Source organism: Ptychodera flava, chromosome 22 (assembly GCF_041260155.1).
Source record: "Ptychodera flava strain L36383 chromosome 22, AS_Pfla_20210202, whole genome shotgun sequence".
In the NCBI taxonomy this organism is placed as follows: domain Eukaryota; kingdom Metazoa; phylum Hemichordata; class Enteropneusta; family Ptychoderidae; genus Ptychodera; species Ptychodera flava.
In genome coordinates, this window is record NC_091949.1 from 3,671,388 (window position 1) to 3,686,738 (window position 15,351).

Genomic DNA, 15,351 nt, shown 5'->3' on the forward strand with positions numbered 1-15,351 from the left:
AGATAAATTTATTTCAACATGGTCGCAAATAAAACAAATCTACATAACTTTGAATGCATTAAAATTACAATGCGTCTTGTCTGAAACAAAAAACAAAAAAAAAAAAAATTAGCTGTTTAATTAAAAGATCATCATATGAATACATTCGAGATGCCAGAACTATGACGTCATTTAAGTTGAACTCGCCCTCAACGGTAATATTATGAGCCGTCATCCTGTTCCCATAATGCATCGAAAACTAGCGAAAATAGTCAATATGGCCGTCTCATTCAATGGAATTAGATATTTATCGTGTGTCAAATTCAGCAGGATTTTCCCGCGGAATTAGTCAGGTAAGAAACGTTTTCAAGATGGCAACATCTTCAGAATGTGGTATTACTTAAAATCAAGTCCTGTCTATCCTCGATATTCAGTATTTTGCTGATGTAAGGGAAACACTTATGACGGGAATCACCGGAGGAGGAGGGGCTAGACAACGTTAGAGTGTACGTACGGATTTTTCGCAGACACATCTCATAATAATCTTTTAGATACTTGTTTTTTGTACGATCGCTTTAGTGTACTTGTACCACAGCTGGTAGGTCTCTTACTGTGTTCTTAAATACTTGCGACGATCGAAAAGTTCAAGTTCCGTTGATGTTCAATGTGTGGTATATGTGTGGTATACTCAGTGTACCGGCTTCCGTATGCCACTCTATGTATTAGGAACATTCGTCTTCAGAACCTAGGACGTCGGGAAATTTTCATGGTCGATTTGTCGCTTAAAAAGTTCAAATTAATGGTTAGTCACTGCACCAAACATTTGTATACATCTTCCAAATCTAATGGGAATCGGCACTTCCTTACAAACCGGCCTAGATTTCATGATTAGGTGTCGATTCTTTGGCGTGTCATATGGTAAGTTCATTGGAATATTGTCTTTGATCTGATCAGATCTCAAACATCTCAAACACAGGAAGTAATGAAGGTGAAGTTTGTGGAAGTTTCTTACAAAGCTTTTGCTATCACAACGAGACTGAGTGAAAGGAGCAATGACCCCGATCGCGTACGCTTGTATGTAATGAAAATGTAAAAAGACAAATATAAACAACAGCGATGTCAACACGCCATCCCTCCACAAAGAAGAAAGACCAGTGTATACATTGCCATTAAGACTACATGGGTAGCTTGATGGCCTAAGATACTTCTGGTGAGGGAAGGTAACTCAGTCAGACACTAACAAAATGTATGGTATTTTATGGCAGCAAGAAAAATCAAGTCAGCTTATCGAAGGTATAACCTTTGTAGCTTCTATGTCATTGGAATCATACTATGCCACATCCATGATCAAAATTGTGTGCAATTTACTATGGAGGTACCAACAGAGAACCTCCATGGTACAATCATGGAGCTTTTTTATCTCCATTGTACAATAAAACATGATGGGAAAAACCAAACTTTTCATAACTGAAAGTTTCAATGCCCTACAGTAGTTTAAGACCAATATTTCATAAATAAGAGACTCAATAGACATGGGCATACATTATTTTGCTCAGTAAAAGATAAAACTGTTAATTGAATCGATGTTGTTTGAGTAGTATTGACTGTGCAGCCAATGTGCTGACTTTTGGCAACATTAGGTAATGATCAAAATTTCTACAATTCTACTTTTTGGAAACAAATTGCAATATGCAACATCAGAACTTGACTTTACCATATGCACACAACATAATTACATTTTCTATGTCCATGTTTGCTTTGAATGTGAACATGTTCATGGATGGCTGATCTTTGATTCGGCATAAACATACATAACTTTAGATATACACGTTGGCAATCATGAAGTACAGATGTACTGGGATCTCAGAGTAACAGGAGCATGCTGTTATAGTTTTCCCCGTATTATCTGTTACAAAGGACACTGTCCTATTCAACTGAATCCATTTTCTGTACAGCATGCCTCAATAGTCTAGGCTATGTAATTGGCCCAATTAAAACAAATCATTGTTTTTCATAAATTTCAGTACGTATTCAATAACCTGAAAATCCTGTTGCAAGAGATATCACAATATATCTTGTGCAGTATTGTCACTGGCAAAGCCAGTATTTGTGATTGCCCTCAATCAAAGTCAAAGCATGACAGAACAAATTTATGGATATCACGTGACACTAAGAGGTGAAAATAGCTCTAAAATCTGAGGTGCATTCCATCATTACAATGTCCAATCACAGTTTTTCTTCCCCTCACTCTATTGTTGATAATTAGTTTGTAAACAAAATGATAAAAACAGAAACAACAACAGAATCATTGTAATATATTAGTTGTCCTTAGTAATGGTATGTGTAAGTCTTGCATTTTGAAGATAATGATATGTAGTGTATTGGTTAAGGATTGTTTTTGCTATGCTAAGGCCAAACAAAAATAATTGTGCTGTTCCAATAACCCAACCTACACTATTTTTACCCGCCAACCCTAGACTTTTTAGAGCTATGTAGACGCGTAAGTAAAAAAAAAGAAAGAAAATCCCACAAAATCACACATGCAAATAAAGAGAAAATCACGCAAGAACTAGCGCGACACCTATGACGTCATTCATCGTCGCACATACGTCACAAACAATATGGCGGCCAGAGATACACACAACGTGTAGTGTATTACGTAAGTTTTGCAAAAGTGATCACAGCAAGGAAGATGGTTATTGTCTGCTGTAAATCGGAATCAGACTTTTCAAACAAATTCTTGAGGAAAATGACCAAGGTTGCTCTCAATGTAAAAAACACTCCTCTTGAGTTCAGTTTGCCAGTGTTACAGCTGGGCCCTGGTTTGAAGTCCAGCAGATAAATATCCAAGTTGGCGACACTGCAATGAACTTGAACGTGAAATACATTCACTCTGTGACTGTGATTCACTTTTATTTTGAGCGACTGCGAAAGTTGAGGAATTACGAGAGCCAAGAAAACCGTTGATGCATTTCATGTTCTGATGGTGGGCGACCAGCAGTTTGCACCACCCATGGACGTAACCATGTATCACCGAAGACAAGCAGGTCTGAAACCGGACTGTGCTTTTACAGTACAATTTGCTGTCAAAGAATTATGATTCAGACAGTTCAGTTTCTATGACATTCAAACAAACATACATGTCAACCAGTAATCCAATCTGATGATGGAACTGTTAACAGCTACAGAGTTTGAACCCCTGAAAAATGAGATTTAAAAATAAAAATATTTTGAAAAGAAAAAAATCCCTACTGACCTACCTACCCCTATTTTGAAAACCATGTTATCGTAACAGCAGAATTTATTTTTTTTTGCCTACATGTAAATGTAAAGAAAGGGTGACTGGTGAAAGAATTAAAGTCATGCCTATGTTGGAAATGTTAGGCTGTTTTTAGGGGCCGTGGATAATTAAAACATGCGCACGATAAACAAAACTAAGTGTGTTTGGCCTCAACCCCCTTCCCCCTCCCCTAAATGAAAGTTTGAAAGTGCGTAAATTCAACCAAGCCTCATTCTGTATCTGCATCCAACAATCTGTAATTACGTCCCTATGGGATCACGCATACTCTACTGACCATCGTAAATGACTGGTAATACATATTAATCATTTCAAAATGAATGTAAGTCATTTATGAATTAACGTATGAGCTCAATAAGAAAAATGATATGAAGCAAATGCATTTGTAGAGGGTCTTTTGTCTTATAGAAGACCATATTCTTTACTTCATAGAAAAAAATAAACTTGATTCAAAGCAAGCTACCCCTACATTATTTGTGATTGACGTTAAGATTGATTGATTGGTGAATTGTTTTAAAAAGCTGCTATGCTATGGGAACAATACATGTATATGTTAGGGATGCATACTTACATGTATGTGTACTTGTGCAAAAAGATCATTCTATGCTTCAGATTCTCTTATTATTCCATCCCTACATTAATGCAATGAATCGTTCATTCTTGCATAAAACTTTATTGAAATTGTCATTTCAGGAATAAGCAAATCAGTACAGAATGTGATGATCCCTGACTAGTATAATTATAAATGATTAATCCAGTGGTCCTGCACTGCAGTTATTTGATCCTATTTTCCTTTTTCTCAAGTCCATTCAGTTTCAGGAAGTCCACTGTTGCTGAACTAGTTTGAGAAATTGACAAACATAATTTTTCTAGCAAAGCTATCAATGTATTACAATTGTGGACTTGTTGATTCCCTCACACCTGATGTATATCAAGATAGAGTTATACATGTATGTACAGTACATGGAGTGAAAATCTAACATGCTAGCCAATGATATCATAGTCACATTTCCTGCTTGAATAAACCATAGTGATCAGGAAATAGAAGCATGTTGTTTCTTACTGCAGTAATAGTATGAATATCATAAATAAAACAAAATGAGTATCATATGTAAAACGATGAGTCTGTAAGTTAGCCCCAGATTTGGTAAGAGAAGAGATACCCTATGGTGTAACTGTGTATGCTAAGAAAATGAATAGATAATGAACTCTTTACTACATGTATCATGTACAATATGAAGTTCTAAAAGACAACTGTGTAAAGTAATGAGATTTGAAGCAAAGTTCAAAACTGATGAAAATGGTATTGTAGGTCTTGAGAAGCTGATGTGGGTACAGTAGTTAAATGATTTCAGTTACATTTTGACCAAAATATAGCAAGAGTTATGACAGCACCTCATAAAGATAAGAAGACATGGCATAAATTTGATGCTTGAAAAGTATTTTGCTGAAGCTTCTAAATCATGAAAAAGGACTGCAATGTGTTTTGTAGACATTCAGTGTATATTTGTGTATGGCCCACTTACGGAAGTTTCAAAATTTATTCCTGTCAAGGCTTCCTGAGTTTTAATGAGAGGAGATTTAACATTTTTTGAATGTATGTATGTATTAATTAACCGTGATGAGGATTAGAGCGTTTACTCTGTAATGATATGTTGTATTGCTGCAGTAGATTATATATACTGTAGTATGAACATGAATGAAGTTTTGAGTTGAAGTGTATACATTTTGTACCTTGATATACCAGTATGTTTATACTACATAGATGTCCAGGCATCAACAGAAACACCAAAGAAAGCAAGGATCAGTATTACAATTAGTACCAGGCATGCATTAACAAATTGATTGTAATATTGTGTGTGTGTGTGTGTGTGTGTGTGTGTGTGTGTGTGTGTACTGTAATGTGCAAAGATGTACCAGTGTTTTTGTCAAGGCAGGTACCCCTGTAAATGTTACCGGGGTTCCCCCAGTCATTTTACCGTGGTTCCCCTTGGTATATCAATGCAATCAGATTAGGGGACAGCAGCAATGTTACCTGGGTTCCCAAATCATTTACCAATATTCCCCAACCTTAGCAAAAAACACTGTGTACTTATTCATGTATGTGCCATACAGTACATGACTATCACTTAACCAGTCCCAGTTATATTTAATGGTCTTAATTGGTGTTCTTTATGCCTTCCAGGTTATATTGGTTCATGGAATTATCATAGAAAATAGATATTGAAAAACTTCATGATCATCTGAAGATGAATTATGTTAGAAAGTTGATAAATCGCCACCAGGTGGCAGAGGACAACAATACTCAAGATAATGCATTGGGATTAATGCATTTACGTAAATTATGTGTAGAATTGTGTTATTCTGCTCAACCAAGCTCTCCACAAGATCAAGAAGAGAAAGTCTACATGATGTTGCCTCTCTTTTGCAAGGTAAAGTGAACATACATTCATGTTCAAACTTTAATAGTTTTAAGTGTTTGCTCAAAACCTATCTTTTCAGACTCGCATTTATGAAATTAAATTTTTAGGTTGTGATTGGTTCTAATTTGTTTTTTATCTGAAATTTCATTGTTGTTGACTTTTTAAAATTGGTTTTGTATTGTTACTTTGTTAAACTGTATGTAAGTGTCTCTGATCACTGTTTTATGTGGCTTTAGAATCTAAAGAAACAAATTATTATTATTAAATTATTATTGTTGTTAAACTTAATATTTTCACTCAAAATCTTGACAAGTCAGTATTTTGAATGACTGCATCCAAATGATTATTTCAAAGATGACCTCATTCTAATAACATACATTTATACTGTAAAACAGTTATCAGCTTTTGAAAATGTGGTAACGATGGAATGTGTTGCAGCTTTTTGAGTTAAAATACCATGATTGATAAATATTGTATTTCAAATGTGTATGTTGACAGTGAATGCAAGATCTTTCAGAAAAAAAGTCTCTGAAACACTTACAAATTTCCATTGAAGTACATGCAGATAATGAAAAGACATGCAAAATTTTCACACACAAATTTGGAATCGATATAAATACATGTAAACTTGTAAACATCCAATATATTTTGTAGTACACTGAACAGTGTAATGTTGACAATGTTAGCTTACTTTCCTATGATAATCACTTATGCTAGGCATATATTTGTGTATATATGTACTGGTAGCAGTATACTATGACCAGTATGTTTGTACTAGTATACTGTGTACTAGATAGCAGTATGCCGGTACTATGCACCAGTATGTGATAAAGTTATGAGAATAAAAGTATACAGTGCTTATGGTGGTGGTCCATAATGCTTTTTCAGAGTTCAAATGTGCCACTTCACCAACAGACCTCAAGAAAGACTTGATTACGTGATTGGAAGATTTCATAAATACCACTGAACAATAGTTTTACTTGTATTACTATCAACTACATATATTTATATTTTGGACTGTTGTTATACAAAAAAATAGCTTGTGTAGCATGTTAATTATTTTGTTTCAAAATTGCTGTGTGGTACCTTGGTAGAAGAAAATCAGACACAGTGTATCTAAAATATTGATACTTTTGTTATACTCTGCAGGTGTTTGGTTCAGCACCAGCCAGTGATATGATCAATAAATTCAGTGATGTACTTCATTTTACAAGCCATGTTTCAAAGCTGTTTGTAACTGAGATTAGAAGAAGAGCTTCAAATCAGTCCACAGGTAAGGCAAAGTATTCCAAATCAATGTGCATCTACATGTACTGTACAGTATATCCCTTTTGCTCAGTTGGGCCCTTGTTGAATAGTTGATAGTATCTTCAACTAAAAGATACTGTGTTTTGTTGTCATTGCTGGAGTCATAATGTCAACTTTAATTGTTAAATATTTGGCACTAATTGGATCGGCTGATAAGTGGACTGTACATCCAAGGTTTATCTTCACAAGATTGTAAATGTGATGCTGGCCCATCAAAATCCGTACATACCAGTACATGTACTGGTATATAACCTCTGCATAAGTGGTTCTAACACTTCAGTAGTTGTGTCCTCATCCAAGTTAACTATTATGATAATGATATCATAACTGATTAGCCTAACTAATTATTAACATGACAATGTGAACATTGCAATCCACCAAAACATATCAATAAAACAAAGGCTGGCAAAAAAAACCCTAAAATGTCAAACACATTTCACTGTAGGAATCATTTACAATACAAGACATTTTTTTTATTTCATCAGATGTTTAATACTGAGAAAATAAACTTCATTTTTTACGTGATGATTATAATACTATGCTCACAGTGTTTTATGATGTAGTACCTGTTAAGAATGCCGCCAAAGAGTGTGTAGTCTTAATTATGTCTTATAGAAAGCTGTAAACATCAATTAGATTTGAAGGAAGCCATAAACATCATTTTTATGCAAATTTTATGCAAATTGGTAGTTCTTCAAATTATGTAGTGACCCAAGCTACATTAATGTATATATTGTTTTTACCATTCATTTCAAACTCCTGGACAGGTTAGGTGTACAATTCACTTCACTAGGGTGAACAATTCTATTCTGTACTCAGTGGTTCCATGGACAAGTGTTGTAGATTCAAGAAAGTGTCTTTTCAGTTTAACCTAAAGATTCTGCATACACTCTGCTCTCACTGTCACTCGTCACATTTGTAACTTATGACAAAAAATGAATAAATTACAACAAATAATGAATGCGCAATTAAAGATTTACAAACATTTTTGTTAATTTTTGATGATGATTTTTAGTTTAAAAGGATTATGAATTTCAGGGAAATGCTCTGTCATAGCCGTATCTCATCTTTCAAAAATGATCTTAGCCCTGTCATCAGCTGGTGATTGGTGACGCAGTTCTTTGGCATGCAACTGTCAGCTGATAGCAGACCAGAGATAAAATGAGCATGCATGAAAAGGTTCAAGATTCCCGGGTCATATACTCTGCTACTGGTGCACTTTGTATGAGGTTAATTTCAATACATCAAAATATTGTCACATGCTGTCAACTTTCTGAATGGATGGTAGCAGTGAATTTAGGGAAGAGTGTGGTTATCAATGCTTCAAATGGATAGTATTCTCAGCAGGGAAAGAAAGTAAGGGTAAAAACAGCAACTGATATGAAAAAAATATGAAATAAGGAAACCACTGAGACGAGAACAAAAACAGTCTAACCACAGTTGGGGGGGGGGGGCAGCATACATAATTTGTCCAAATCAAAGTCATAAATTTACTAACATTTAGGAAAGGCCATGGAGAGCACAGATATATTTTCTGGTCACACTACTTAAGTATGTATTCGTCAGTCCATCAAATTTAATATCATTTGAATGGCAACTCTACTTGTCCAGACTATCTTTAAAAAAATTAGTGCTTTCAGACAGTTGACTGGTTTTACTGATCTCTGTGATAGCCAATGATTTGCAGCATAGCAAATTACATGTATACCTGTCTCAACATATGAATAAAATAATACTATATATTCCTATTTCTTCATTGTAGAAGCAGCAAGTTGCTCCATAGCTGATTACCTGGAAATACAAAACACTGAAGAGAGTAGTAATGGCTGGATGTTGCTGAGTTCTCTCAATCTATTGGCAGCTGGTGGTAAAACTATAGTTGATGTTATGACGTCAGCTTCTGTTCCGTCCACCCTTGTCAAATGTCTGTATCTGTTTTTTGATCTGCCACCTGTTGTAGAAGTATCACCAGGTGATAGCACACAGCACTCTGATTTCTCACCTCATGAAAGGAGGGTACTACTGCAGAAGATCTGTGTACAGGTACTTTGATTTGTTATTTTATTGACTCCTTCATCAAAGATTATATGGTATATTGATTTTACCGTAGCTGGTACTGTGAGCCAAAAACTACAGTGTAAGTACTTACATGTAGCAATAAAGACTTGGTTTTGCTGAGAAGCATTGATTTACAATAAACATATATGTACGCACACCTTTTTGCTGGTAAACACTCCAGCGTGTTCAGTGTTCAAACTCTGCATGGTACATGTACTAATATAAAAAGTGTATTTGAGCACAAATGCTAAATGATCATGATAGCTTTTAGACATGACTGGATATGCTATCCTGTCTGGAATTGCAATAGTTGCACTGATAAACCACACTCTTTCCTACTTTTAAGTTTGTGTCAAGTTCCTTTTTGGTATTTTTTACAGCTGCTGGTCAGGCTGTGTGGTCATGTAGCTCCAGCAGAAGAGTTAGCCCGTAAAGATGACTTAACACTGCTCTTCAGTGCTATTACAAGTTGGTGTCCTGTTCATAATATTCCATGGAGGAAAGGTGCAGCAGAAGTGCTAGTCACTCTTTCAAGACATGGATTGTCACAAAACGTGGTCAGTTACATCCACAGTAAGTAAAATATTTCTAGGAAACATATTTATTTTAACAGAAAGTCAAACATGGCTACAGACAGATATGTATCACCAAGAACAGGAAACAATTGTTGAGTTGACAATCGTAGGCTTTTCTTTGGGTAAAGTGTATTTTTCCAAACAGTCACTTCAGGCTGGAAACATGTCTTTTACGATATATTCATAGGAGATACACATGTATTGAGGTACAACTCAACTGATTTATCAAAGTTTTTTGATTCATAAATTACTTTGCCCAAACCCTGCTATATGCATGATATGTTTAAAAGTTCTGAACCATAGTGTTGTGTTGAATGATTGGAATATGTTTATTTCTAATTTTGCAGGCAAAGGTTGTGTGGCACTATGCTTAGATAACATGCAGAGAGAGCAAGCATTATCACCATTGGATATTGTAGAGATGTTTGTCACCGTCTTCTGTTTTCTTAAGGACTGCAGTGAAGTCTCTAATGTATTGTTAGATGACTTTAGAACTTGCCAAGGATATATATTTCTGACTGATTTTCTACTGAGGTAAGGAATAGTATTAGTTCACAGTATTGAGTCTATCATTCAGTCTCTCCATGTTCCTTAAAGTTATGATTTTTTAAAGCTTCCCTGAAAGTCGTTGAAAAGTTCTTGAAATGAAAGTGAGTCCTTTAAAGTCTTGGAAGATTGATAAATCACCGACAATATTCAAAAATCACGAGATGATTGGTCCTTATATTTTAAAAATGATACAAAAATTATTTGTAAAAATTATGCATTGTAAATATGATGTATTGTTGAAGCTATCTACAAGGTATTGTCTTTCAGATACACACAATTGATTCCTAAACGATGTAATAAAACATGTGAATTGTAATTATTGTTTGTGCTATTGAAGCATGAATGTACGAGTATCGGTCTTTGCTTTGCTTGGCAAGAAAGGAAAGGAAAGAAGAAGAAAATTTGTGGAACAAGTGATTTTCTGATGTTTGACGTGCGTGTCTTTTAGGTTTGAATTTCAGAAAGGCAAAGTTTTTCTGAGTAGCCTTTGAAATAATACCATTGTAAGAAAATGAATACTTCCTCCATGGGCAGTGAGAGTGCCTCTTCTCTTGTCATCAATCTTCATGAGAATTTGATCTTATCCATCTTTTAAAAATAGTTGCTCTCAATGCCTGCCAGTCTGTTCAGTTTGATCATCAACAGAAAAGTATATACTTATGTATGTTTATATTTTAGAATTGTTCATTAAAGTGTGATTGTGTTTTCACAAATAGGTTGGAAGAGATGAGTGAAGATGAGGCCAGAGATGCCCTGAGAAATTTAGTGTTATTGGTTTCATCATTGACATTATGTGGCTTTGTAGAATTGAAACCCAGTAGTGCTACCAATGGAGCACCATTTCAACAACCAGGATTTACAGTACCACAACCAACAGGAAGAGGTAAATCGTTATGTCTTATTTGTACATATTGATGGATATTACTGCTAATCTCAATCTCCTTAGGTGTCTGTTCTTGTCACTGCTATACTCAAACACAATTTTACATACCATTGTCTCTTTCTATCAGTATCACTGCCAAAAATTCCATGATGTTCACCTATCAATTGTGCATGAGTATGGTCATGCTGTAAAAATTTGTGTCTGTAAAAATTGTATCTATTGGTTCTGGCTGCACAGTTTAAATGAGCAATGATTTCTTCTAATGATAGATAACATCAGTAAATAACTAGGACAATATTTCTGGTATGCATCGGTAGCTTAGACTTAGCTTCTCTGCTAAGATTCACTAGTGTAATGCCATTAACACTATGTTTTAGAAACTGCATAGTGTATTGACATTTTAACTTTAAAAAATTCTGTGCATTGATATTTGAATCCAAAGTGTCTTTTGTCTTTGTGAGTACACTTAAGACATGCACTGTGATACTTGAAATCAACTGTCGTAGTACTTAACAGTTATTTCTGAATCATTTGGTTCTGGTATGAAACTCATAACAGAATAATGATGTCTTTGCAGGAAATTGAAATAATGAGGTTATCATAAAAATACTGTGAAATATAAACAAGAACATTAATGCAATGTTTTGCCCTGATTATCAGCAGAGAGCAATGTACACTGCTATTGTCAGTGTTTATACATTGTACATCCATGATTTGGCTGTAAAATATGCTGTGTAGTGGCTCTTTCCATACAAGGTCAAACTAAGTTTTCTTCCGGTTTCATGCAAGGTCATATTCATGGGGGGTGGGGGGGTGGTTCAAATGCTGGCATTGAGTACAATGTATTGAAATATGGCTGTATTGTCCTTGAGGCACCAGGAAACAGTGAAAGTTATGAAACAGCTCGATGGCAGATGCATGATGAGTTTTTATATTTAACCTTAGTACATGACAAATACCTTTGCCATTCTTTTATCACTGCTTTTGATAAGATTATCAAGATTACATTGTCAGCTAAACTGATCAATTTCAAGGATGCATAGGTTTGCATTGGCATTCAGCCACAGTATGATCCTTCCTGTGTGCAGCCTTGCATTAGGTATATCAGTTTTAATACAAAACTTCCTTGTGACCTTGGTACAGCTGTGGATACATGCAGATTTTATGATGCAACTACAACCATGGATGATTGCCTTTTACTACATTCAGGCTGTTACATCGTAAGATGAAATGCTAGCATTTGTGTCACATGTTTACGTAATTACACAATGATTTCTACCCATGGTGTCATTATACATTCTGTACCATTATTGAGTCTATGACTTACATGAATATGTGCATGTATGATGTGCACATTGATAACTCACACATGAATACATATATATATTTATTCAACATTGGTACAAGGATAAGTCTGTGGTGACCTCTACAAGGAAGTTCTGCATGACTTGAAGTTTGGCATATATATAGAGTTCTCTCATTTCCTGTTTTGTATATGTACTTCCATTCATTCACAGTGTGACACAATAGACCAGCAACGTTATACATCTGAATTGTCAACAGTGAGTTATTTACTAAACATCACAAAAAATGTAAAATTGCAAAGTTCTGTGAGCTATGTGTTTCCTTGAAGTGAATAAATCACGCTTTGTTAAATCAAATACATGTAGAATTAACAAAGCATGATTTATGAATTGTGCATTATGTAATATTTATGAATTTATGAATTGTATTTACATAATTTGGAAAGTTGCTCTGCCTTCTAATTTAGTCTGATACCACTCTTCATAACTGGATTTTCATGCAGTAGAAATGGAAGTTTTTACGTGTAGCTGAACTAATCATAAACCTTTGTAATGTTTATTGTTTCCTTGTCTCATCGCATATACATAACCTAACACAAATTTATGCTGAGTCAAAGACTCAATAATGGTATTCACAATGCACAATGACAAATGGTGCTGTAGAACAGTAGTCTGTTACAGCCCAGATAGGTCATTTACTAGAGAGCATTCTGTTTCAGATTCTGTTGTCTAGGATGATAAATGTCACTCATTATAATAATTTTATTGAATTATTACAGGGGTCAGTGTACGTAATATCCAAGCCTTCCAAGTCCTGCAGACAGTCTTCCTCAAGGTGATTAGTAAATACAATATGATACTAGCACAAAACAACATGCTATTTAACAATTGTTTTGGTTGAAAAATGTATTCTTAGTAACATACAAGGAATATTTTTCTACATGTGAAAAATAATACATCATTTGTCAAGTTGCTCTGCCTTCTAATTAGGGCAGATACCATTCTCTGCATAACTGGATTTTCATTTAGTAAAAATGAATTTTTTACTTGTAGATAAACTGATCATAAATCTTTGTATCATTTGTCGTTTCTTTCTCTCATCTTAACACAAATACTCTACCATAGCTTAATACAAATACTCTACCATAGCTTAATACAAAACTCTACCATATCTTAACACAAATACTCTATCTTCATCACAGGCTCAAACTGCTCACTTGTGCAGTACAATATTGGATGTCGTTTCCACTGTGTACAACTCTGACAATGCCAATTACTTTATATTGGAATCCCAGAATACAATCTCAACATTTGTGGAGAAGATCCATGCCAAACCCATTGAAATACAGGTATGTGCGTTCAGTGTAAATCAGTGTCTTTCACCAAGAAGCCTGCAATTCATAGTTATGGATTTAGCACCATAGCCACACTGTACTTGAGTCAGTAATATTTTAATTTTTGAATGAGCATGCAGTTTGTTTTAATGTATTGTGTGTGTACATGCCATAAGTTAATCCAGTTAACTTATAATGTGTCATTTTACATTATTAACAGGAAAAACTGTTTGAACTATTGGAGTTTGTGGTCATGCATCTTAATTACGTACCTTGTAAAGAGCTGATAAGCCTCAGTATACTTATTAAGACACAACAGTAAGTGACTTTAAATACTTGTATCAGAAGTTTATGTGAAAAGAAAACCGTGAGAATATCTTTCTTTTGGTGCCCATATCAACCCTGTGAGATACGATGATGTTTTGAAGTCTTTTTTACTGTAAATGACATCCAATAATTTCCTCGTTTTAGAAAATTAGCAAATTCCCTGCAATTATTCAGTATGTTCAACATTTCCTTTGGTTCACGATCTCAATTAGTTTCCCCATGTGTGCTATTAAATTTAGTATTTGTTTAATGATAATGCTTTTCTTTGCAAGGAACGTCAGTCAGAGGCTGATCATAAGAGTCAAACTGCAGTATCTAAAACTAAGTTCTGATTAATTTGTATAGTTAAAGATCATACGTATCTCTAGTAAAGATAAACAATAGAACCTAGCAAAGATCTCATGTCAACCTAGTACAGATCTAGGAGAGAATTTACATGTAGGAAATATCTTATGTAGATTTAGCAAAAGTCCCACATAGATCTAGCCACCATCTCATGAAAAAGAAATATGACATTAACAGGTACAAGTAGTGTAATTTACATGATGAAAGGTCATTAACTGGTCCCAAATCAAACTGACAGTGATCCTGCAAACACTTTTGCCATTGACAATCCTCGATGTATACATTTGTTTATGTTTTGGTCAGAGACGTGACTGCCATACATGCAGGTTTATCAATTGACATAACGGCAGATAACTATGTCCTCATTAGTCTCTCTTGATATCAGTCGATAAGATTTGTTTTTAACTATCATTAAGCAACAGTGTTTCCTGTTGACTTACTTGTAAGATTTTTTGTTTTTGTTATTTTTTTATTTTCAGGTCTATTGATTGTAGTACTGTTGCTATTCAGAGTCTACTTAGAATTTTACGTTACAGTGCAATATATAAGGATGTTTACAGAGAAGTAGGTCTTTTAGAAGTTATGGTCACGTGTTTACACCGATATGCAGCATTGTTGAAAGATGTACAAATTGAACCTGTTATTGAGGATGGTGAGTATGAGTGAAAGACAAGTTCAAAGGCCAATAGTTGTAACCTTTTATGATATTCTTCCACTATTTTTGTTTTGTATGTCAATGGCAAGTTCTTGTTCTACTCAAAAAAGCATGGAGAAACACCTTATATGTCATTGTTTACATTTGAATTTGAGCTGGACAAAAATTCAGTTGTCAACAATAACAATGCAGTGTACACATGTACAGGCTGAACTGACAAGGTGAATACTGTGTATATCAACATAATTTAGATAGTAGAACAAGAAACTGTTGTTCACATTAAAAACAAAAATAGTGAAAAATATTAAAATTT

At 34.6% G+C, this 15,351-nt stretch overlaps 1 protein-coding gene across 1 annotated transcript in view; it reads left to right on the plus strand.

Annotated features, from left to right (window-relative positions):
* The first annotated feature begins 215 nt into the window (after positions 1 to 215).
* LOC139122477 (WD repeat and FYVE domain-containing protein 3-like) overlaps positions 216 to 15,351 on the plus strand; it is a 74,034-nt gene continuing 58,898 nt past the window's right edge. Inside the window, 11 exon segments of the mRNA XM_070687874.1 lie at positions 216 to 332; positions 5,463 to 5,709; positions 6,850 to 6,973; positions 8,771 to 9,051; positions 9,447 to 9,639; positions 9,989 to 10,175; positions 10,907 to 11,073; positions 13,157 to 13,212; positions 13,580 to 13,726; positions 13,932 to 14,029; positions 14,863 to 15,035. Of these exon segments, the coding sequence (XP_070543975.1) occupies positions 5,527 to 5,709; positions 6,850 to 6,973; positions 8,771 to 9,051; positions 9,447 to 9,639; positions 9,989 to 10,175; positions 10,907 to 11,073; positions 13,157 to 13,212; positions 13,580 to 13,726; positions 13,932 to 14,029; positions 14,863 to 15,035 (1,609 nt within the window). The 5' untranslated portion in view covers positions 216 to 332; positions 5,463 to 5,526.